Genomic DNA, 17,533 nt, shown 5'->3' on the forward strand with positions numbered 1-17,533 from the left:
GATACGGCTAAAGGCTTACTCCAGAAACATCTAAGCTCGCTCGGTATGAAATGTTTTAGTGCACACTTTTCCGCGTCCTTGTGGTTGTTTTGAATTCATTAAAATGTAGAAATGTACTACAGATACTACTAATAATCAATAAAATGTTCAACAAAATATACTTACCAGCTGTGGATTTTTATTTGGTTTTGTACAGCATTGTTTTGAACCTTTCGAGACACCATACAAATTAGACCCTACACTCAGCGTGACTGGAAGGGGTGTTCCAGCTAGATTTTTGATGCAATTCTCTTTTATTTACAGTGAAAGAACTTTATCAGCTTCCACATTGCAATGAGTTCGTCTAAAGGGAAAATCATTACCGTCGTTGGCAGGTGAGAATAAACGTTTGAAATGAATTTGTTTCGTGGTCATAATGGTCATTGGTGGTAAACTGCCTTCTGCAGTCATGCACCACCACAAGTTAGGTCGAGAGTTTGGTCTTGAAAATCGAGCTGTAATCTTAAGGCACAGCCTTATGATTGAGAAATAATACTTTTATTCAGATTAATATGTATTGCATTTGCATGACCTGAGACAGTGTTTTATAAACCCGGCTGTTACTTGATTATATATATTAACAAACTCAACTTGTAAAATTGTGTTTACAAATCTAAATAACATCCCAGTGTTGGTACCAACACTGATTTGTACAACAATAAAGCAATATAGTCCTACTGATGTCATATTTAGTCAAAAACACTTTTTTAGACATCCTTCCGTTCAATGAGTTGTTGTCTAGTCATCACTTTTAGGGGATTAAATTCCTGAATGTGTTTTTCGGTCGTAAACCTTCATTGAGAACACGTCAGACTGGGCTACATTTTAGCTTAAATTGTAAGACCTTCTTATCTTCTACTTTGACTTTAACCTTATGTCTCATCCATGTAGTTCCTCATTAAAAGACGTTTTGAACTGATTCGTCACACTGAGCTCTGACAAACAACATGGATAGTGAGTGTAGCCAAGGAGCTACAGGTACAGTCCCAGAGACTGCAGGCCTATCATATGAAGGTAGTGTGATTTCAAACTGACATGGCTACATTCCATCATGTTCAAATGTCCATATTCAATGATCAAGGGGGAGGAAGGGTCCGAGCCAGAGAAAGGGGGAGGGAGAGAGACAGAGGGATGGAGGAAACAGGGAGAGGGGAAAAGAGAGAAAGGGAACAAGAAAGGAGCCTGTTTGACCGAGCTAAGACTGTTGGCCCTGTTGTTTGTTGGTGCTTGGTGTGTTCCAGCGGGCTGATAGGCCGGTCCTGGGCCATGGTGTTCCTGAGTGGAGGCTACAGGGTGCAGATCTACGACAACCAGGCGGGCCAGGCCGCCAGGGCACTGCTGGATGTCAGGTCAGTGCAGCAGAGCCTGGGAGAAACATTAACCAAACGTGAACCAAATACGCTACTGCACTCACACAGAGCTGCATGGACAAGTACACCGTGCTCTCGATGTTCATAAAGACACTTGATGAACACAAATCTTCACTGCCTTTGTCTTGTGCAACCACAGGACAGGACACACTGAACAACAAGATGACTCAGCACCTCTGTCGTACGCCCCTGGGTTTTAGTTTGTTAAACAATGGGTAACTGGGTAGCCTTTTACACTTGTAATTAATCACCATGTACATTATAGTAATACATGTGGTACCAGCATTATAGTTACATAGCCGTTTCTACAGGTATTAGCATGACATAACATTGTAATCATTCGAAGCTCAAGATGTGGTGTATAATCTTACCGAAGTGCTTTTCAGAAAAAGGAAATGGATCATTCTATGTATCAAGCATCCAGCAGAGGTAGATGTTTGACTACAAACAAACTGCTCTTGCTATACTGAGAGTGATTCTCCCATCAGGGCTCCTGGATATTGAGTCTAAACCACTTTGTATTTAGGTCTTCCAGTGCTTTGGGTAATCAATAGATTTATGCTGATTTTCTGCTTCAGTAAGAGTGCTCCTCTATGTACCTGAAACTAACCTTGATTCCCAAATCGCATACTTAAAAAAAACTTTTAGTATGTACTGCAGCTTCTCTTAGAAAGTATACAATTTGGCATGCAGTAAGTATGCATATAATTGGGACACTACTTAATTCAAAAATTGTGCCTTGAACTTTGACCTTCTTGCTCATACATCCGTCACAGTGCATAGTGCAAAATGTCTGAATTGTTGAGATAATGGTTGGTGCTATATTTTGTTGCCTTGGAGATACAAAAACCACGCAGCTGACCAGAGACACGCATACTATCGCAGGAAAACCAGGAGAGCTTTGCTATTGTTACTTTTGTAATGGATTGTATGTAGTTCAGTCAATATGACATATTGTCCGCTGTGCAGACGATTGTGGGTCAGAATAGCCAGAAAAGCATGATGGCTTGTATACTGCAAAATACAATCAGATGCAGTGGGACATCCTGGTATTTTTGGCATACAGCAATTGACATGCTATGTGTTGTTGTCTTACAATGAGTTTTTATAGCATACTAAACAGTATTGTGGGATGGGTATTGGGACGCAGCCTAAGACATTAGTGAGTTTAACGAGGCCCTCATTCCCTCTAAGTAGTGCCAATGAGGTATCCCTAGTGAACTGTACAATTAAGTTGACTTTAGTTTATGACTTAAAGCACTAAACTGACCAAAGAATCAAGTTACCCATTATAAACTGTAGAGGGCACTCCTGAGCTTATGTTCAGCATCCTCCCTAGGTTGGCTGTTGAAAACATCACTGACGATTCTTGAACTCAATTATTGTTCATTGAGTTATGTATATTAAATGTATATGTAACCATAGGAAATGTAGCATAACCAGTCTAGGTCAGAACCTGGATATACGCTGGAACCGGCATAGACTGAAACTGGTGTCGACTGGAATTCACTAAGCATTTAGAGAGTATGTAGTCAGAGATGTTGACAAGCCACTTCCATAGTTACAGTGTTCCCTGACACCTGACATAATAACAGACCTCAGGGTCAGCAGGTGCTGCATTTATTTCACTGGTCACCAACTTAGTGTCTGGAAAGTCCTAGGGTGTGTGTGTTGCTTTATTATTTGTCAAAGCATTAATGGTTGTGCTGTGCGGATGGACTGTCAGAATGTATCTGTGTGGCATTTGACAAATGTTTATCCACTTGTGCAAGTTGACCCCTGGTTTCCTGTTGGACAGGAAGCAGTTGGAGGAGCTGCAGGAAGCTGGCATGCTGAGGGGTGACCTGAGTGCCACACAGCAGTTAGCCCTGCTGAGTAGTCATGATGACCTCCCCCAGGCCTTAGAGGGAGCATTCTTCGTTCAGGTACTGAAGGAGGACTGAAGTAGCCGACAGAATGCCTTGGGCCCTGTCTGACTGCCCTTTCTGGTTGTCGCTTTCATGGATGTGTAAGGTCAGGGTTAAAATCTAAAGCTTGTGATTTGTTCCTTGGCACCCAGCACTTTTGAGCGGTGGGGAGGGACACGTTCTAAGAGGAGGAGGGAGGGAGACTGTAGAAGGAGAGGAGGGAGAGAGTAGATACCACCAGTGTAGCTCTAAGGGCGTCCTGCTACAAGACAGATGATGCATGGGGAAAAGTCACATGATTATTAAATCCATTAAGCATGTCATCACTCGCCATGTCTTAGTCATGCTCCCTACACACACACACACAAGCTGAGGAGACACACTACTTAGAAAAGAGTCACGTTGCATTCTGACTCTGAAATGCAGTGGTTTTCCTCAAGGTTCAGGCATGTTTGTCCCTGTCCCTGGGTTTGCATGGCCAGGTATGAGGTGTCACACAGGCTTAATCATTACTGTAGATCTATCCAGCATCCAGGAGGACACTGACACTGATATCAACAGAGGGTTTGTTAGACATGAGGAAGTGGTGAAAATAACCTTTTCCACAATGAAACACTTGTTTGTCAGGGAAATCCTAGTTTACACTATCATCAATCAATACATAGAGTTTTGCCTGAATGTGATTCATATCCATAAGTGTCCTACAATAACAAAAGCTATCGAATAACTTAAAACACATAAAAACTAAATAATGCCATAACTGTGTGAAAATGCGGAGTGAATATGGAGTGAAAAACAGATGTAGAGAGGTTGTTTGTACGGAAACAAAAGACTATTCAGGATCACATTCATTAAACATTTTTAGGGGGGGGACATTTTTCTCAGGGAAAAACAAAATACTTTCAATATTCAGCAGTACTCCACTGTACTCCACCCCCCCCTCCCCTCCCCCCAACCCCATGCCCCACTCCTAACTCATCCACACCAGGTGCGCTTCTATGGCCAGTTACTAACAGGCGGATCTTCTGGCAAGTCTGAAAACTGAACACTCTTGGTTGCTCCTATTAAACAAACAGAGATACTGTATCGTCTTCAGCACAATGTTTACAGAAGGTCATTTGTAATTAGTCTCTTTTTTATCATGGTGATATGATAGCTATGATTCTCACCCAGCCATTTTCTGAGAATGACACATTTCTAGAGAAAAGTGCTAGAAAGGAATTTCTGAAGGCCTGCAGAGTTTAAACAGGTTTGTTCAGATCAAGGTGTATGCTGACTGTTCTGGTGAATTTGTACTTGTCATGTAGACGTCTGTCATGATGAGTTGGAGGTATACGCGTTAAGAGAGTGTGTTCCAGTTGATCCATACCATGTTTGTTTACGGTGTCGAGAGAGTTTAAGTGATTGAACTTCTCACGTCAGCGTTCCACCCCACTTCAGACCAGAAGATGCTCCTGGCAACATCAAAGTTTCTCCTCTTCCTCAATGAATGACAAAACGGAAATTGAAATACGTTTTATGATTTTCAGTAACCCTACGTGTCTACTCTGTCTCAAGATAGTGGTGTACTGTAGAGTCACTTATTTTCTTTCCTATCCTAAACAACCACGTCTTTGTGCTGCAGCTGTGTGGCTGAGTAATGTGGCAAAGATGGCACAACTTTTAAAATGGCTGTACAGCATGCCTGCACAAGAATGTTGTAGTCAGCAATTAGTTATAGCGGTGCTTAGTCTGGTTTGAATGTTCAGCCTCCGTCTTCATACTAGACTTTCTCTGAACCGACCTGTTCTAGCAAAGTTGATCCTCACCTACCTAAATGTGTGTAACATAATGCCATTTTACCCCCAAACATTTTTGTATGTGTGTGTGTTCAGGAGTGTGTGTTTGAGCAGCTGGAGGCCAAGCAGGAAGTGTTCCGGGCTGTGGAGAGCCATGTTGGAGAGGGCGTGGTCCTCAGTAGCTCCACTTCCTGCCTGCTACCTAGCAACGTCTTCTCTCAGGTCCAGAACCAGAAACGATGCATCATATCTCACCCGGTCAGTACCTACTTTACCCAGACCCAGAGCCTCTTAGTACTGACACCTCCAGGTCAGTACCTACTGTACCCAGACCCTCTTAGTACTGACATCTCCTGGCCAGTACCTACCCTGACCCTCGACTGACCTTCAGTACCTTGGCTGAACCAAACTCCTTTCTAGCACCTCCTATGTTTGTCTCAGTCTGATGATAGGTATTTGCGCTCTGTGTAAAGGAAGGATTATCCTGGCCCAACAGTTTGAACACCCTTTAGGTTCAAATCTCAAGGCTGCACTGCCTTTTATTGGACTTTTTCCTTTAAGTATCCTAACAACCTACAAAAATTCCACCATTGGGTGTGTTTTACTATGTGTGTGTGTGTATGTGGTGAATGTTTAATCCTGTCCAAGAGGCATTCCCAGGAGATGGTGAGATAAGCTCGAGTCATCGATAGCTGCAATGTTATTCTTCTTCTAGGGAACTGGTCCCAATAACATTGGTCTAGCATGTGTACCGTGAAGAGACCATGAACCCAGCTAGTGTCGACCGCTCATGTCTCGTCTTCATATGCCCCCAGGTGAACCCTCCCTACTACGTGAAACTGGTGGAGCTGGTGCCGCACCCCGAGACGTTGCCAGCGGTGATGGATGCCACCTACGCGCTAATGAGCGAGGTGGGCCAGGCGCCGGTCCGTCTGCGGAAGGAGATTGACGGCTTTGCCCTGAACCGGGTGCAGTACGCCATCATCGCAGAGTCCTGGAGGCTGGTCAAGGTGGGCACGGTTGAGGAGCAGCCCCCCAGTTTAGTAGATGTTGATGGGTTTTTATTGGGGGGGGTGTTCCTGTTGTTGAGGGTCGAGGTGCATAATTGCAGAACAGGGCTCGGCCATAATGGGCCTGGAATGAAAAGGATGCATTGATAAGAGACAGTGTTTTATTTCTCAGTCCTCAGCCTAATGTTGGGGGAATTATGGGTAAAAAAAAAATCCCATCAATCATCTGGTGTGTAAAAGCTGTAATGGGAGCGATCATTGGCTGAAATCAGTCATCTCTGTTTTCTCCTTCACACAGGAGGAAGGGACTGACTCAGCTATAATGCTGCCTTTACAGTCCATCCCGGTTACTAAATCTGTTTCTCTGTGCACGTGAGATGGCTAATATAGACTCTTCATTCATGTAAACCAGGACATTGTGTCCCTGTGTGACACGAACCCTCAGTTAGTGTATCAGATGGCTGCTGACTAGCCAGAACCCCACTCTCACCCCACTCCCTCCCCTTCCCTCGCCCACCTCCTCCCTCCCTCCCCCTGCATTGCCCATCCTCTCCCTCATTCACCCCCACCCCTTCCTGTCACTGCCTGCTCAAGGTTAGGGTGCCCAGGCAGATTTTGCAGGCCCAAACAGACACAAAACAGACACACAAAAGCTACTCTGTTACTGATATTGCTGTCAGGCCACCAGCTTGAACACCTGGGGCAATGCTGGGTCCACACCAGCAGCAGGTTTGTATTACCCCAGCCTTGCCTGCCCGCTGCCTTCACTATAACTCCTGGTAGCCCCATCAGGTACACCTGCTTCTGGACTGCCTTGGGTAGGTCTTGATAAGTGAGTCCAATTGAGGTTGGGTTTGTCATGACGTTAGTCTTGTCACGGGTGAGTTGGTCTTTAGAGCTAGTTTAGTCAAGTGCTCTTTAGTTACGCAGTGTGTCTTTGTTTGATGAAAATTTGTACCTTTTCTAAGAAGTCAGACCAGCTCTTTTTTCATGCCTGCAGAAATAATGTAGCCGAATTAGCCGATCAGCATTATTTAAGGAGGTGAGAGCACAAAACCCTATTCATGAGTAGCAGACATTGTTTCCTGTTTTAGGATTGTAGGCTCTTAAGCCTTTACCAAATTAGCTCTTTCAAAGACATGAGGATGGAATCCATGTCAGTCCCGTGATACAAGTTAAAGCAAGGTGCGGCCTGAATGCATTGTAAATAATTCATCTGTATTGTCTGCTCATAGCCTGACAATGTCAGTGAATAGTAGCCTGAAACAGTCATACAAAGTGTTGTCATCTATGCAGCAAGTTCAGTATGTGCCTGCTCCACAACCTGAAGTGTTTACAACCCAGAAGAACTGGGAAGGGCAGTCACTCTGTCTGGAGTGTTCTTCAGGGGTTGGTGGTAGTTTGTATTGGATTGACGGTAGATTGGATTTCTTCTCAAATTATTCTATTCATTTAGAGGAAAGATTTATCCAAATCGACCTACAAAGAGTGTATATGTAAGAGCAGATAATTATGGATCAGAAGTGCATAGTTCTTTTTTGAGCCATTTCTTTTTTGTTTATGAGGAACTGTATGAGAGAGAAGGGTTAGAAAAGGGATGACATGCAATGAATGGCCCGGGCTGGAATCGAACCCGGGCCGCTGCAGTAAGGCCTTAGACCATGTGGTACACGTTTTTCAGTCAGCGGGGACGCCTCAGAAAGGAAAAAAACAATCAAAAGCCTGTGTTTTTACCAGGCAGCGGACAACATACACCATTTACTACAAAGGGAAAGTCCAGTGAACAAGGCTGTGGAGTCGTGACCTGTGTGAGGCCTGATACACAGAAGGTCTGTGTTGTCCCTGGCTCAGGGCGCCACGGTCTTCCTCCTGCTCCTGGTCGCCTCACATGTGAGCAGAGGTTCGGTTCCTGACACGACCGTGAGGAAACATAGACGCATGTCTGTACCACATTCCATATCACCATGGAGACTATATATGGTCTACTAGAGGGGGTCTGGAGCACTAGAAGCCGTTGGCCCTCTCTTACATAAATGCCACTTGGCTGTGATTGTTCAGATGTCATATGAGGAAGTGTGGAGTTTCTCATCCTATTGAATATTAGAAATGTTTGTCATGTTTTCCTCCCGGGTAGTGACAACACCAATGTCCCTTATGAACCTCATGCCCCAAACCCCTCCAAAAGGTTTGGTACCGAGTCATTTGGTTTGCGTTTTAACAAACAAAATCAATTAAAAAAAATATTTGTATTGGTATGGGGCTATGGAGGGGTAGGTTGCGATGGATGGCTTATTTACTTTAGTGTACTGTAGTGTACTGTAGGGGAAATCAGGTGGCTGAGCGGTTAGGGAATCGGGCTAGTAATCAGAAGGTTGCCAGTTCAATTCCCGGCTGTGCAAAATTATGTTGTGTCCTTGGGCAAGGCACTTCACCCTGCTTGCCTCGGGGGAATGTCCCTGTGCTTACTGTAAATCGCTCTGGATTAGAGCGTCTGCTAAATGATTAAATGTAGTGTGTATCTTAGTGTCCTAGTAATTGTACCTTGGACATCTCCGAAACATCCTGATTTGGTACACAGGGAAACAGAATCACAGAATCACATGAAACCAGATTCATCGTAATGAGGCGATAAGGCGGCATTATAATGCCACGCGGAGACTTTTTCACTCACTCCTGGTTGTTGTATTATTGTGCTGCTGCCACCCTCCACCATCCCCATCTCCCCTGTGTTGTCTGTATGTTACTATCCATCAGGTGGGATTATTTCTCTATTAGGGAGTGCTTCCTCTAGATACATCCAAAGTCAAACCTAGAAGAATCGGAGGCTGGGAGACTGGGCTGAGGCAGGGCTGAGGCAGGGCTGAGGCAGGGCTGAGGCAAGGCTGAGGCAGGGCTGAGGCAGGGCTGAGGCAGGGCTGAGGCAGGGCTGAGGCAAGGCTGAGGCAGGGCTGAGGCAGGGCTGAGGCAAGGCTGAGGCAGGGCTGAGGCAGGGCGGCAGGGCTGAGGGAGGGCTGAGGCAGGGCTGAGGCAGGGCTGAGACTGGGCTGAGGCAGGAGAAAAGGTTGACTGGCAGAGCCTTCTTTATTCACAGGGCACTCTTACTATAGGACTACATCTACATGTCACAGTAGTTGTCACCGTTACGTTTTGTAACTTTTTATTTTTGTCAACTGCTGTACTATATGACGAGTTATCTTCACCTAATGACTGAGGGAGATATTTAGGAGTTCACACTTTGACCCAGTACTAGACAGTTAAGAACTTTGTTAGCTGTGATCTGTTGCATGGTTAAGAATGTGGTTTAGGACTGGTTGGGCCTTCTTTTGACAGACAAAAATCTTAGGAATTGAACCTTCTGTACTCGTCACTCCCCCACAATCAACATGCTGGTCCTCACAACAAACGTATTAGTGGTTTGGGACATTTGTTTGTAATGTTTCAAGTAGTGTAGTGTGTCCCTCATGTAACCCCCTACCCCCACCCAGCACACACAAACACACACACAGAGAAGCTGGGCTTTGAGTCTGGGCCAGTGCTGGAAAGCGGAGTGGCTGAGAAAGCAGCCGGTTGCCTCCCGTGATTACAGCCTCTTTTCACGACTCCCCTGAGCTGGCCGCCGCGCTGCCTCACCAAGATAACTGATCCGTTGTTGAACACTGGACACAAACAAAGACGACCCTGTCCCTCCCTCCCCCTCGCCCCCCCCCCCTCCCTGCACACCGTATCTCTGTCCCAGCTTTGATTCCCCAGAAGGTATCAGTGTGCTGCAGTAACCTGAGAGAAGAGAGGGTCCAGCCTGGCACTGCCCACCTTGGGCCCTCCCATTCTCCAGAGGAAAGAGGACTGGGCGATTAGGGAAACACAATCTGGTGGGAGTCACTGTACTGTTGTACCTGGCCGAATGAACGAGTGGTGGGTCAGCCAGTGTTCTGGGGGGTCAGCCAGTGTTCTGGTGGGTCAGCCAGTGTTCTGGTGGGTCAGCTAGTGATCTGGAGGGTCAGCTAGTGATCAGGTGGGTCAGCCAGTAATATGGTGGGTCAGCCAGTGATCTGGTGGGTCAGACAGTGTTCTGGTGGGTCAGCCAGTGTTCTGGTGGGTCAGCCAGTGATCAGGTGGGTCAGCCAGTGATATGGTGGGTCAGACAGTGATCTGGTGTGTCAGACAGTGATCTGGTGGGTCAGCCAGTGATCTGGGGGGTCAGCAAGTGATCTGGGGGGTCAGCCAGTGTTCTGGGGGGGTCAGCCAGTGTTCTGGGGGGTCAGCCAGTGATCTGGGGGGTTAGATGGTGTTCTGGGGTTTGTTGGGTGAGACAGTGTTCTGATGGGTGGAGGGGTGGGGAGTTAGCCAGTGTTCTGGTGGGTCAGCCAGTGATCTGGAGGGTCAGCTAGTGATCAGGTGGGTCAGCCAGTAATATGTTGGGGTCAGCCAGTAATATGGTGGGTCAGCCAGTGATCTGGTGGGTCAGACAGTGTTCTGGTGGGTCAGCCAGTGTTCTGGTGGGTCAGCCAGTGATATGGTGGGTCAGCCAGTGATTTGGAGGGTCAGCTAGTGATCAGGTGGGTCAGCCAGTAATATGGTGGGTCAGCCAGTGATCTGGTGGGTCAGCCAGTGTTCTGGAGGGTCAGCCAGTGTTCTGGTGGGTCAGCCAGTGTTCTGGTGGGTCAGCCAGTGATCTGGACGGTCAGCTAGTGATCAGGTGGGTCAGCCAGTAATATGGTGGGTCAGCCAGTGATCTGGTGGGTCAGACAGTGTTCTGGTGGGTCAGCCAGTGATCTGGTGGGTCAGCCAGTGATCTGGGGGGTCAGACAGTGTTCTGGGGGGTCAGACAGTGTTCTGGGGGGTTAGATTGTGTTCTGGGGGTGGTGGGTGAGCCAGTGTTCTGGGAGGTGGAGGGGTGGAGGATTATCTAGTGTTCTGGTGGGTGGGTTAGCTGTTAGAGGGACAGTACTCTAATCTAATTAGTCTCTTTCTGGTATCACCAGGACGGTGTTATCTCAGTAAAGGACATCGACCTGGTGATGTCAGAGGGTCTGGGAATGCGCTACGCCTTTATTGGTCCCATGGAAACCATGCATCTGAATGCACCTGAAGGTGAGTGTCACAGACACACACACACTCTCACAGACACACACATACTTAGACCCCCGGAGAGCAGAGAGATAATTCAGACCAGGACCAACTTCTGATTACTGGAGGAGGGGATCCCTCTCTGAATTGTTCCTCCCAAGGTTTCTTCCATTTTTTCTCCTGTTGGGAGTTTTTCTGGGAGTTTTTCCTTGTCTTCCTTGAGGGTTTAGGTTGGTTGAGGGGCAGTTCTATGGGCGTATGTGAAGCCCTCTGTGACATGCTTGCGTGTAAAAAGGGCTATACAAATAAATTTGATTTGATTTGATTACAGAGGGGGTTCTGAGCCTCACATGTGCCAGCCAGCCTTTACCATGGGTATACTCAGGGGGAGTGTGTGTGTGTGTGTGTGTGTGTGTGTGTGTGCGTGTGTGTGTGCGTGTGCGTGTGCGTGTGCGTGTGCGTGTGCGTGTGCGTGTGCGTGTGCGTGTGTGAGCAAGCGAGAGTGAACCGTCATGTAGATGGAGAATATCAAAGGCCAGTGTGAAAACCAGAGAGTAACCCTGCTCTGAGTGCAGTCTCTGCTCCCTGGAAACAAAGATGTCTTTTGATGAAGGCAGGAGAATAAACCCCCTCACACCAGTAATTGAATACCGGGGTCTAGCTCTTCAACACAGGGGCCTCAGTTCAGTAATACCTGTGCTGTACTGTACCCGCACTTTACATTACTCTGTCTTCGGCCGTTTGTTTTCTTTTTTCTTTCTTGTTTTTCAAGAGAAACAACAGTTTCTCAGAGTCAGGAGTTTGTCTCCTCCAGAGGTCACCTGGGTCTGTTCTGGTTGTTTCTGTAGGTCCTCTAACCATCCAATCAGATACAAAAACCCTCAGGTCCACTTGGCTGAGCGGCTGGCCTTTAGGAACAAGACACAGAAGAGCTCTTACACTACAAACACTGAGTCATTTTAGCAGCAAAACATGAGGCTTAACCAACCAAATCACTTGTTTTGTTCTCACTATGAAGTATCGAATCACGTGGAGGTAGCCATCTTGGAGCAATATGGCTAAAAATGGCCCATCGGGTCTCTCCCACCCAAACACAAACTCTGGGAAAGTGTTTGGTTAGACGGAGCTGGCAGTTATCACACTCTAGTGTTAGCTTTAGTCTGTCCCTGTAAGGTCCATGTTCACATTTCACGTTAACTTCGGGTGCATGAATATCAATCTGCAAAAGCATTTGACACCCATGAGCGGGACTGCAGGTGTAAATGCTTCAGCCACATGTTGACTCAATCAAAGAGAACCCTCTAATCTACCTAACCACCCATCCTTCCAGAAGTCGTTGTTAGCAGAGTACTCCCTTTGTGTTGGAACCTGAAGTAGCATAAGAGTAGGTCTTGTGGGGTCAAGCCTAAGTTAGTGTACAACAGGAAACATCAGAATATATCGAACGTCATGTTGAGTCTCTAGTCCTGGAACCAAGATGGAGGGGGGTTGGGTAACTTATCGATAGAGTTAACAATCACGTTAATACCGTTTTAACCCTATGGGTAAGACAGTAACATACAAGTCAATACATCTGGTTATCTGTACTGTGCATAGCGTCCATTTTGAAGACGGGGCTTTGTGCCTGAGCGAAGTGTTTGTGTCCCTGCAGGGCTGCAGGACTACCTCCAGAGGTACTCGCAGGGCATGAGGAGGGTGCTGGAGGCCTTCGGGCCCGTCCCTGACTTCTCCGGGGAGGCTGCCTCTCAAATCAACAAAGTATGTGCTTGTGTGTTGTTTATGTTCTAACTGTGGCTTTGGGTCACGTAAGTGGGATGTAAAAGACAACAAAGGTCCAGAATGGTCAGGGTTTCTCACTGGGTAGATATCTGTCCTTGAAGCACGATAACGCTGTCTACTGATTAGGCGCTACTGAGCCACGTTATCAGGCTGTTTGAACGTTTCCCACAGTCTAGTGATGCTCATCATGTGACCACATACTCATCACAGGCGTGAAGCCTAACATATTGACCCCTGGTCTGTGTGCCTGAAGAATTCGTTCAACACACTCTCAAGGTTTTAGCAGAAAAGATTCACCATCTTGTTTATCTGTTCTTGTTAACAGGAAATGTGTGAGCTGATCCCCAGTGATCATGAGCACCTGTCTGTCCGGAGGGAGAGGAGGGACCAGCTACTCATGGGCCTGGCCTCACTGAAGAAGTGACGGGCCGAGGCTCGCGGGGAGGCTGGGGCTGAGACTGGGCCCCTCCGGATCTCTGCTGTAACTGTCTCAGCTGTGGAGCAAGGTGGACAAGATAGCTGCCGCCTCAAAGGATCTCAAGGCCAAGATGAGGCCTAATCACAATGATGATCAGGCTGGATGCTGAGTTTGGCTGTTTAATGAATTAATAATGTGAATCGTTTTGCTATAATTTTGACTGATCATTAACAAAGATCAAAGCCATTTCTAGTGTTTGTTGTACTGTGAATTAAGAAGATCGTTTAATAATAAAAGATTGCGACGTAATCTGCCTTGAAACCTATTCTTTTTTTCTTTTTTTTTTACAATTCAACTATCGTAGGGCCTACTGTCACTGGTGTGCATGACAAGCCTTCACGGCCTTATTTTCGCTGTAGAGACACCACTGAACCTTACGTAAATCTCATGACTGCACGCTTAAACGTAAAATTACTCAGGCTAAAGGTTTCTTACAGTTGATTATCATAACAATTTGAAACTGTGTTATACACAACATAGCATGTTATCTTCGATACAATTGTTTAAACGACCCATTCTTTACTACACTTTTAATTATTATTATTCATTTGTATCGACTACTTTAAAAGTAGCGTTTTTAATTGCGTTCTCAGTTGACAGCCTTTTGCCACATAATACATTTTTTGACTAGAATAGATTACTTACATACTGTAATTTGCCCCGCCCCTCGAAAGAGGGTTGTCCTCAAGAGAAGTTAAGTCTCAGGTGCATCTCACTGTCGCTGTTTCTTCGTGGTTTGGAATTACTACAAACACCCAGAGGAACAGTTTGCTTCTCATTTATGGAAACCATCTAATAAGGATTTTTGATTTGGTGAGTTTTAATTTATTTAACGATATTGCTAATTTGGAGTTCATATTTTGCCGTCATAACGACATTCCATCATCTCAACCTAGTAGCCTAGTACTCCTGTATCATGTCTTAAGATGGATATATCCCTTGGCAGTAAGGGATATAGCCATATCATAACACATGATAGAAACCAAACTTTTTGACAAGTATGTGTTTAGGGAAGTTCCTATTTAAAATTAAGGTTAAATGAAAACGTTAAGTGACAGACAAATCTATTGGAAACCAGAACAAAAACCCAACCATACTTTTACTCGTTTTGTGGTTTAGTGTTCACCCCCCCAAAACATAACACTGATTAAAAGGATCAATTACAAGTTCACTTGTATATGTGAATCTTGCTGGTAATTGGCTGCAAATATACATTTGGTACAAGGTTTTGAAAGAGGCCTTTTTGATTATATAGGCCTACATCATGTGTAACAATAGAACCAGACAGTCCTAGTTCCCTGTCAGAACGATTCAAGGATCTAAAAGGCACATACGGAGCTGAATTTTCAATTTATTTATTATAGTTAACAATAATTATTACAACCTTTATTATTTTACTATAAAAGACTGTACTATTTGACACAATGTTCTCAATACCACCCTTTACACTAAATAGCTGCTTTAGAAAACTATCAAATACTTCTGTGTTATTCACTCCTCTTAATACATCTTATTATTAATAATATCTTTATGAGGTGCATAATTGAAAACCGCTAGAGAGGACATTTTGATCCTGAGCCTGCTGTTCGCTCCTGTGTTCCTCAGGTTGTTCCCCAGTTTGTCTGAGCCGGAGACGTCAGGATGAGTTGGGGTGCCCTGTATGCCCAGCTGGGTGGAGTCAACAAGCACTCCACTAGCCTGGGGAAGATCTGGCTGTCTGTCCTTTTCATCTTCCGGATCACCATCCTGGTCTTGGCTGCTGAGAGTGTCTGGGGCGACGAACAGTCTGACTTCACCTGCAACACCCAGCAGCCCGGCTGCAAGAATGTCTGCTACGACCACTTCTTCCCGGTGTCCCACATCCGCCTCTGGTGCCTGCAGCTCATCTTCGTGTCCACACCCGCCCTGCTGGTCGCCATGCACGTGGCCTACAGGAAGCGAGGCGACAAGAGGACCATCATGGCCACGCACGACAAGATGTGCGAGCACGACCTGGAGAACCTGAAGAAGCGGCGTCTCCCCATCACCGGGCCGCTGTGGTGGACCTACACCTGCAGCCTGTTCTTCCGGCTCATCTTCGAGGGTGGCTTCATGTACGCACTCTACTTCGTCTACGACGGCTTCCAGATGCCCCGGCTGGTCAAGTGCGAGCAGTGGCCGTGCCCCAACAAGGTGGACTGCTTCATCTCGCGGCCCACGGAGAAGACCGTCTTCACCATCTTCATGGTGTCGTCCTCGGCCATCTGCATGGTGCTGAACGTGGCGGAACTGTTCTACCTCATCTGCAAGGCCCTGATGAGGTGCTCCAACAGGATGTCCAAGAAAGGGCGCTCCTACAGCCACCCTGACCCCGTGAACCCGGACAAGGCCCTACTGCAGAACAAAAAGAATGAAATGCTGCTGTCGGCCTCCACGGACGCCTCAAGCAACAAGACAGTGTGAACGCCCCGTAGAGACTGAGGACCAGACGGAACCCTATCAGTGTTGTTAACTGTGACACCATGTTTGCATTTCAGAGAGCAGAAGCCTGTGATTCTGCCTGCTGTTGAAGTGTATCTGCACCTTCCACAACTTTCCAAACTGTTCCCTAACTAACATAGTGCGTTACTTAGGGCACCGGGAATGGTAGTGTTAGAATGTATACCGGCATTGGGCTGTTGGATATGGAGTGTGAAGTGTTTGATCGGAGTGTGAAGTGTTTGATCAGAGTGTGAAGTGTTTGAACTAGTCCGTTTTGGTGCTGTGTCCAGGCGTCTCAGAGCAGGACTGACCTAGGATCAGCTCTCCTGAGCTGTTATTGGGGTCAGCACACACCACTGATCCAGGGTCAGCCCTCCTTCTGATGCACCTGAAAAAACACAGGACCCAGGTCTCTTGAAGAGCACCATATGTCTGTAGCGCCCTCTTGTGGTGGGTTTGCAGCAGTCTTCATCTCAAGATTGCTTGGCTTGTATGTGTTTATGAGAGTGTTTTATTCCAGCAGAGTGTGTGCAGCAGCACCAGTATGTCAAAGACAGGAGGCTCGTACAGTAGAGATGCTAGCAGCCCCATCCACCAGCTATCCAGTTAACTGTGAAGTTCTGCCAGCCATCATGTACCAAAGCAATACTCTGTGGTGCCTTAAGTCATTTTCTTTGTTGCAAATTAAAGATTTCATATACCACTGACAACTATTTTAGTCTGGAGCTCTCCACTACAAACGTCAACTACAACAACATAGAACAACCTGTGCAAGTCCCATAGATGTTGTGACATTGGACACAGTCAAATCCATTGGTGTTTCAAGGCCCTGGTTTGGAAATGTATTATTGGGTTGCTTGTTCCTTTCTGTAGTCAGTGGGACAGGTGTTGGCGCCCCCCAGTGGTGAAACTGAAGCTTTAGGAACCGATCACAACTGGTGGTGTCACCTTTCATCTGGTGCCTTAATTTAGCCACTAAAGTAATCACTCTTCACCCTTTCAATGTGAGCAGCCATGGCGGAAGCATTTGTTGTGGCCAGATCAAGTTGACCATGTCCACTGTAAACAGGCAATGAACTGTAGACAATCTTTTATCTGTAGATGGGAGAAGATGTGATCACAGGCTCAGTGGTGAATAAGCACTCCGAGAAGGCTTTGCTACTTTTTAAAACCTTTTGTAGATGTGGATGGTTGTGATATTATTTCATTTCTGGTTTTATATTAATGTAATGTGATTGCTGTAAGTGGATACCAAAAGATGTATGAAAATGTTCAAATTTGAAGGTGTAGAAAATGAGTTTAAAAGCCTTAAACCTCTGGTCCCAGTTATCACATCTAATGTTGTCATGTCATAACGCCTACTAACGTTCTGGATCTCGTTTCTAACTGCATGCTTCAAGGGGATGATGATTATTGTAGCCTATTTTTAAAATGCACTTTGACCCCCATTTTTCGATGATATGTTAAGACTTTTCGATACATTTTAATACAATTTTAAAACGTACAGCATTTATTGTTCAGCTGTGTACTTTGTAATTCGGCACCAAATGGAAGATGTGTTTCTGTAAATAACCGAGGGAGGGTAGCAGTTTTTAATTATTTGATTGGGAGGGGTGCGGGTTATTTGGGGGCTTTTATGGGGTTA

General features: G+C 46.0%; 2 protein-coding genes across 2 annotated transcripts; both read left to right on the forward strand.

Annotated features, from left to right (window-relative positions):
- Positions 1-230: 230 nt before the first annotated feature.
- cryl1 (crystallin, lambda 1) lies at positions 231-13,677 on the forward strand. The gene is made up of 8 exons (XM_062457660.1): positions 231-374; positions 1,281-1,388; positions 3,208-3,334; positions 5,191-5,352; positions 5,910-6,104; positions 11,087-11,195; positions 12,823-12,929; positions 13,276-13,677. The coding sequence occupies exons 1-8, from the start codon at positions 334-336 to the stop codon at positions 13,372-13,374; spliced, it is 948 nt and encodes a 315-aa protein (XP_062313644.1). The 5' UTR covers positions 231-333; the 3' UTR covers positions 13,375-13,677.
- A 456-nt stretch (positions 13,678-14,133) lies between these two features.
- Positions 14,134-17,399, forward strand: gjb8 (gap junction protein beta 8). Its single transcript, XM_062457666.1, has 2 exons — positions 14,134-14,235; positions 15,033-17,399. Exon 2 carries the CDS (start codon positions 15,070-15,072, stop codon positions 15,868-15,870), a length of 801 nt encoding a protein of 266 aa, XP_062313650.1. The 5' UTR covers positions 14,134-14,235; positions 15,033-15,069; the 3' UTR covers positions 15,871-17,399.
- Positions 17,400-17,533: the final 134 nt, after the last annotated feature.

The sequence above is a fragment of the Osmerus eperlanus genome, chromosome 3, assembly GCF_963692335.1.
Source record: "Osmerus eperlanus chromosome 3, fOsmEpe2.1, whole genome shotgun sequence".
Taxonomy (NCBI): Eukaryota; Metazoa; Chordata; class Actinopteri; order Osmeriformes; family Osmeridae; genus Osmerus; species Osmerus eperlanus.